Source organism: Salvelinus sp. IW2-2015, unplaced genomic scaffold (assembly GCF_002910315.2).
Source record: "Salvelinus sp. IW2-2015 unplaced genomic scaffold, ASM291031v2 Un_scaffold1830, whole genome shotgun sequence".
Classification (NCBI taxonomy): domain Eukaryota; kingdom Metazoa; phylum Chordata; class Actinopteri; order Salmoniformes; family Salmonidae; genus Salvelinus; species Salvelinus sp. IW2-2015.
Window position 1 is genome coordinate 225,573 of NW_019943201.1, and position 7,985 is coordinate 233,557.

The 7,985-nt window shown below is 42.0% G+C and overlaps 1 protein-coding gene across 1 annotated transcript in view; it reads left to right on the plus strand.

The window, feature by feature from the left end:
* The first annotated feature begins 511 nt into the window (after positions 1 to 511).
* Positions 512 to 7,985, plus strand: part of LOC112072131 (diamine acetyltransferase 1-like) — a 61,226-nt gene continuing 53,752 nt past the window's right edge. Inside the window, exon 1 of the mRNA XM_024139553.2 lies at positions 512 to 761. Within this exon, the coding sequence (XP_023995321.1) occupies positions 696 to 761 (66 nt within the window). The 5' untranslated portion in view covers positions 512 to 695. The remainder of the gene's footprint in view (positions 762 to 7,985) is intronic.

Here is a 7,985-nt window from a genome sequence, read left to right on the forward strand (position 1 = left end):
TTTTCTGTCAATTATGTGTGCTCTCAATGGGATTTGATAGGAGTGACACCAAAATCCACGCTGCTTTCCCTTGACACTTTCTTTTTTGGTGCGCCAGGACCATTCACAGTTGAGGTCGCTCATTTTATATTAACACTGATTGGCGTCCAAATGCTCAGTGACTTCCCTAGTCTTCAATGCTACGGGCGGAACAATGTCATGTTCGTTTGGAACAGACAGCATCAGATAGATGGGTGGGCCTACACCGTAGAGACAGAGGGGTGCGTAATTTCGCAAGCTCGGATGTGTATCATGTGAGACATTGAGCCTCTTGCGAATTTTAGGAAAATTATGAAAAACAATAATACAAAAACATATAATAACATTGATCCATTTTTTGGGGAAGCCTGGCTTCCCTTGGCAACCGTAAACACACGCCACTGTGTAATGAAGCCTCTGATGCATTTATGACAGTACAACAGACACGCCTTGTGTAAAAAAACAACAACAACCAGCGCATGGGCTGGCTCACACAACACTGGATAAAAAGGCGCCTCCAATCTAACCTCTCCACAATGTCCTTCAATATATCTAGCGAACATTTAGCTTAAAGGGACTTGGTTTGAATAGAACCAGCAAGGTAGCTAACGTTAGAAACTGATAACTAGCTAGCTTTTAAGTCGACTGTTCAGCTCTTATTAATATAAAATAAGCAAATGACCAATTTTAAAATACGGAACGCTGAATCCAAAGATGTGCCTGACATACTGCGAATGATAAAGGTAAGCCGCAAACTAAAATCACTGCTTGCTTAGCTAGAAAATCGACTTGGTTTCACTCTTCTCGGCGACAGTATTTCCGTGTGTATCGTTGATTTGCTATCTAAAGATGCTTGAGGAGTTAGTTGTATTTAACTAGCTAACTATGAAAAGGGTGTGACGGATGAAGCAAATATTGACAGCACTTAAAATGGTACTTCCATCCAAGGACATACCACTGTCACTCTACACAGTCCACYTACCTCTGAGGGACTTCCTGTCTAGACCAGTGATGTTGACTTGGTCTCTGACATCATCCCAGAGATGAACAGAGGACTGGAGAGGCTTCTTGTCGTCATTGAACGACCCTGAAGACTCCTGTCCCTGGGAGGTTAGGCCTGGTACTGTGGTGGGGCTGTCTGGAACTACAGAGAAGAAGAATACTTATTTACTCACAGACACTCCCTGGAGTAGTTTGTGGATTAAATGCCTTGCTCTAGGATAATGATGCTCTTATAATGTTATTATAAGTGGGCAATTATTTTTGGAATGTAACGTACGGAGTAAAAGCGCTCTCAAATTCGTGGTTGTGATGGGGTACCATAGTTGAACTTAACTTAGAAATGCCTCATGAGTTATGTTCTTCACGAATCAGCAGTGGCGACCCGTCATTCAGATTTGAGCCCCACATTCTTGGCAAAAAAAATAAAATATATCGGTGCTCATCGGCCATWAACATTACACAACAAGATGGAAATCGCTAATTCAACAATGAGTGGTTTGGAAGGTATCATTGGCTAACTGCAAGCATTGCAAATCCATCATTAGCCTGCTATTCAGTGGAGTGGCTGTGTGGTCCCAAGTCTAAGGGTTTCTTCTCCAAGTTTAAAATGATAAACATTCAACATTGGCCATGCTGTTAATGAAGCATGATTTGTGCCACGCTCAAAACAACTTAAKRTGGAACTGCAAAATTTGACTTTAGTGAGTTCAAGACAACTGGGAAGTTGGGAAAAACGAGCTACAACTGGCAAAATAAGTTTTGAACTTTCATCCAACTCGGAATTGTAAATCCGGAACTCGGACATCTTTCTAGAGCTACGGCCTGAAGATCACAGACATCATAATGATTGGACCTTTTTTTCCCCGAGTTCCCAGTTGTCTTGAAAGCACCATAAATCCAGAGAATGCCAGACTTTGATAAAGTTTGATGACAAAATTTGCCCACGAAGGACCGCCACACCACCTTCCTGTTCAAGTGAACACAGCACAACAAGGTGAGTCCAAAAATGTCTTGTATGCTGCTGCATAAATTATGTAATATGCCAGGGAGATAGTATTACTTTCTTAGCTACAGTATACATAAGTGTATGTTGTGTAGTAAGCTGTTAGTAGCCCATGTGCCTCACCCTAATCATTTGGTCTATTTTCACCTCTTAATTTCACCTACTGTTCTGACTTGGTGGTGCACATGTAGCCTTTTAACCTGTTTTTGAGAAATGTGAATATTGTAAGAGCTTTCATTGTCTGCTTATATGCCCCTTTTATGTATCCTACTGTTCTGACTTGGTGTACAGGGAGAACACTAAGAACGGCCCATGTTCTGAATTCTGTCGCTGTACATTTCAAAAGTGCTAAACAAATAGTTATATTGACTAGCTCGCTCATTAATGTCTTAATCAAAATTATAGATTGCCTCTTATCCGCCTGTTGGCCCCTTATGCCGTAGTTTGTACATCTCAATTGTCAGTAGAAACCACATTTGTTTAGGGAAGTCAGCCATATCAGCTATGTTTTTTTTTAAAGGCAGTAAATGAGGCTGAATGAACGGTTTCGCTGCCAGACAAGGCTCCCCTGACAGCCAGGTGTATCAGTGGTAAGGTGTTGGGACTGTTGTTGGGACTCTGCTGTTGGGTCAGCTTTATGTAGGCACCGGTTGTCACAGTGATTGTTTAGTGCAATTAATGTATTGTTTAGTGTTGTGTAGTGACTTTACTGGCATYCATCCCACTTTCTTTTGTTGAGATCCTCTCTAAGCTTTACAGGAATGTGGTTCTGAATATAAACAGCCACAGCTCCACCTTTGGCATTTRTGTGTAGTTATGCATCTTGTTGACATTCATACAYGGACACCTCACTGCAGAAACATTTTCTTAGGAAATCATGTGACTTATAGGTATTGAAAAGTATTCCTGTAAACACACTCTAATACAAAARGAAAACTAACTATGGACTAACCAGAAATGGGACATCTGTTTATATTGTAACCCTAATTTATGAATGTGTGAACTACCTTGTCGTCTTTATGGCTAACCACATTAGAACATTATATTCTTTAATGACGTAAACTGTCAGAACAGGTTTTTAGCAACGTTTGATTTTCATTGCTCACTCTGGCACACTGGGTTTTACCTTCAAGGTATGATTTCATACATCAAGGCATCAGGGGAAAAGTTGAACTTAGTCAGTTTTGTGATGAGAACCTCATGGGTAACAGTAGCAGAAGCTTTCTTTAGGTCTAGCAATACAGACCCAACACCACCCCCTTTGTCCATCTTGGACATTTTCCAGAAGAAAGTAGTTGGCCYTTTCTGTGGTGTGTTTGTTCTGAGGCCAAACTGCATGGAGTGTAATGTGAAGGGGCTGTTGAGGTGGGCAATCAGTTGCTCTGCTACACACTTTCAGMAACCTTTGACACCACAGGTAGTATACTAATGGGCCTGTAGTTACGTCAGTAGGGTCACCRGATTTACAGATYGCAGTTATTACGGCCGACTTGCAGACCTTTGGAAACACCCCCTGACCAATAGATGTGTTGGTGAACTTAATGGGGCCAATTAGTATATCTTTGTAGTTTAAGCAAGMTAGAGTCSWGCCCAAACACARATTTGGCTTTAGAGTTCTTTAGTGAGCTAATCAGCTTGTTTATCTCTGACTCAGAAACCTCCTTAATGATGAAGAAAGGTTGAGTGTAATTCACTGGCACTGAGCCCAAGAAACCAGTGGAGGGGTTCTGTGTCAGTACCTTGACAGAGTCAACAAAGTAGGAATTGAAGGCTGTTGATATTTCGACTGCATTCTGTATTAGACTATCGTTCACGTTGATTTTTAGTCATTTTGCAGTGTTACTATGGTCTTTCTCTGTTAACTTTTTTAGATTCTCCCAGATCAATTTAGAATTTTTCCCTTGCTTCACCAATTATGTTGATTAAAAAAAAGTTTGCCTTGGCCTGTCTGATTTCTTCCATCACCTTATTTCTCAACATGGCAAACCTACCTGTCATGCTCTAATTTGGACTTTAGGGCTGTTTTTAGAGCATGTTCTTTCATCGTTTTCCAGATTTCTCCATTTAGCCAAGGAAGAGTGCTTTTTTTGGCCAGGTTTGGATTAGATTTTCTTTAGGAAGCCATTTAGTGTAGTCTGAATTGTGGATAGAAAAACCTGACTATCAGCTTCCACATTTGTATAGGACAAGAGTTCATTCCAGTTAATTCCCTTAATTCCCTTTTGAAAATGATTTAATTGACTCTTAGGTATTCTGAGCTGATCYGGCTTGCTACCAGTAGAGATGTTAGACCTGTTCTTGGAAAGCTTTCTGGCTATGAGTGTCAGATTATGATCAGACAGCCCAGTAACCATATTGAATGATTTAGTCACTCTCTCTGGTTTATTACTGAACACCAGGTCAATCTGTGTTTTTATGACAACATGTCACGCTGGTTGGCCCTTTAACTAGCTGCGTAAGGTCAAAGGTATTAGTGATCCATTTGAGTTTTCTTACAAACTGTCTTCATAAATTAATGTTAAAATCTCCCATTTAATACACCTCTTTTCCAAATCACATTCCCAAAGCAGTTATTAAACTGATATATAAACCACTTCCCGTGGAAAGGTGGTCTGAAAATTTCCCAAATAAGGTAGAAAGACATTTTGGGGAGGAAGTACGTTTGTAACATTCTAGTCTAAATATCACAGACACCATGATCTTGTTTAATGATAGTTCTTTAATGTAAATCATCAGACCCCCTCTCTTCAATCCTTCTCTCTAAACATGGTAGCCAGGCACATTAAAGCAGCATATGGAATATTTAAATGGCAGTCCTGAAGCGAGGAATCAAGGCTAGGAGTTGTATGTTGAATTTGATCACTTTGAAGACATGCGAATGTCTAAGTGCCTCGCCTGTAGTCCCTTGGGCTTAGATGTGGTCGCAGATGACACGGGCGTGATTACACATTGAAAAAAGTAAAACTTTTCAGTGTTTTCTGATGGCTTGAGGTTTAGGCGTATTTTGATTAGGCAATTTCAGAGGCAATCACTATCCCTTACGCCAGTTGTTTTCAGAAGACCTACCCAAATCAAGTTTATTTTAAAGCCCTTGCTTCATTCAGCTGATCCTCAAGTTTTAGAAGACCCGCCTAAAAACCAAACAGCCAGAGATGCGTGTAGAAGCACAGGTGGCTAGGAAAAACTCCCCTACGAGGCCAGACCTAGGAAGAAACCTTAGAGAGGGAACCAGGCTATGAGGGGCCAGTCCTTTCTGGCTGCGTGGTTAGAGTATACAAGAACTATGCCAAGAGTTCCAAATGTTCATAGATGACCATGCAGGTCGTGATTGTCAGGGTTGGAACAGTCAGCATCCAGGGATAAATGTCAGTTGGCTTTTCAAGGCCAATCAAAATTCAAGTATCTCTACTCTCGCCGGCTGATCTGAGATTTGAAAAACAGGCAAGTCTGGGAAGGGTAGCACTCCGGTAACAGGGTCTAGGTTCATAAGCCGCGGAGGCAGAACAGTTTGAAACTGGAGCACAGCACGGCAGGTGATGGGACAGCAGAGTCATCGCCGTAGTCATGAGGGTATGTCCCCACCCACTTTGCCAAAGCACATCCCCCAACCACTAGAGGATATTCACCACCACTTTACCATCCTTGAGTGGACAAGGCAGGTTATAAGCGCCCACAAAAAAAGAATCTCCCCTCGCCAGGACAACCAGGGGGGGCGCCACCCAGACCGGAACAGGATCACGTCAGTACTCACCACTCAATTGACACACCCCTCCTAGGGACGGCCATGAGGAGCAACCAGTAAGGTAAAGCCAAGTGACTCAGAGCCCCTAGTAAAAGGGTTAGAGGCAGAGAATCCCAGTGGACGAGGAAAACGGCCAGAATCGTGCTCCAGTGCCTTTCCGTTCCACCTTCACACTCTCTGGGCCGAGACTACACTCATCAAATATAAGACCACTGAGGATGAGTTCTTCAAATAAAAGACTGAAGGTTGAGACGAGTCTGCGGTCTACTCACTGGTGTTAGCAAGACCATTCAGAATAAAAATGGGAAAGTCATAGGGAGGAAGCCCTGCCTTCACGTGTTTGCTCTAGAGAAATTCTAGGGACAGTTAGGAGCCTGCGTTCTTGTGATCGCTCGTACGACTAGCGTACTGTAAGGTAAATGTACGGAAGGAAGCCAAAATCGGGAAGATAAGATAGGGTAGAGCAAGCCCATTTAATGCTTGAGGTAACAGTTTATTAAAACCATTGAACTCAGCCCTTGCGTTAACAGGACCAGTAGAGAGGCTAGCACTGGAGTAATATGATAAAATTTGTTGGTCCTAGTCAAGATTCTAGCAGCCGTGTTAAGCACTAACTGAAGTTTATTTAGTCTTTTATCCGGGTAGCCGGAAAGTAGATCATAGCAGTAGTCTAACCTAGAAGTGACAAAAGCATGGATAAATTTTTCTGCATCATTTTTTTGGACAAAGTTTCTGTTTTTTGCAATGTTACGTAGATGGAAAAAAGCTGTCCTTGAAACAGTCTTGATATGTTCGTCAAAAGAGAGATCAGGGTCCAGAGTAACGGCGAGGTCCTTCAGTTTTATTTGAGACAACTGTACAACCATCAAGATTAATTGTCAGATTCAACAGAAGATCTCTATGTTTCTTGGGACCTAGAACAAACGTCTGAGTTTAAAAGTAGAACATTTGCAGCCATCCACTTCCTTATGTCTGAAACACAGGCTTCCAGCGACGGCTATTTTGGGGCTTCACCATGTTTCATCGAAATGTACAGCTGCATAGCAGTGAAAGTTAACATTATGTTTCCGAATGACATCACCAAGAGGTAAAATATATAGTGAAAACAATAGTGGTCCTAAAACAGAACCTTGAGGAACACCAATGTACAGTTGATTTGTCAGAGGACAAACCATCCACAAACAGAGACAAACTGATATCTTTCCGACAGATAAGATCTAAACCAGGCCAGAACTTGTCCATGTAGACCAATTTGGGTTTCCAATCTCCAACAGAATGTGGTGATCGACGGTATCAAAAGCAGCACTAAGGTCTAGGAGCACGAGGACAGATGTAGAGCCTCGGTCTGACGCCATTAAAAGGTAATTTACCACCTTCACATGTGCAGTCTCAGTACTATGATTGGGTCTAAAACCAGGCCGATAGTTTTTATATTTTCTGGGTCAAGGTTGGGCTTTTCCAAGAGGCTTTATTACTGCCACTTTTAGTGCGTTTGGTACACATCTGGTGGATAGAGAGACGTTTATTACGTTCAACATAGGAGGGCCAAGCACAGGCGATAGGAGGGACAGGCGGCAGGTAAGGGCAATGGCAGCCACCTGAACTGCCCTACAAAGGGAAAAAGCGGTCTATGCAAACAGTGAATCAAATTATTCTGGCCCTGGTGGCACAGAGATGCTTGGGAAAATGCTCACAACGGGGGACCAGTGTMTGTGTGTGTGTTTCAGGGGAAGGGGGTGTACCTGATCTCCATCAGCTAGGACTTCACATTAGTTAATCAAATTTCCCAATTTTTGCTAAATTTTGCATGCCTTCTCAAACAGCTGCACCTGTATATGTAGTCGCACATCAAGTCGTACATCTTTTCTTGAGTTGGGCTCGGAGATGGAACAGCTGTTGAACATCTGAGCTTGTGGTTGTTTGTGGGGGGAAAAGGTGTGTGTGTGTGTGTGTGTGTGTGTGTGTGTCCCATATCTGTTTCTATGGGGTTATGATGTTAGGGACAATATAGGATGAATCACAATAATTGTTTGCTAAAATGATTGCTTGCCAAAAATGTAAACTTTAATGGCAAGACTGGTTATAAGTAACAATCCTTCACATGAACTGCCTACATTATTATGCATATTATTAGTCAATTGTGGAAATTAAGATACACAAGATTTTGAATATATACATACATACAGTTGAAGTCGGAGGTTTACATACCCTTAGGTTGGA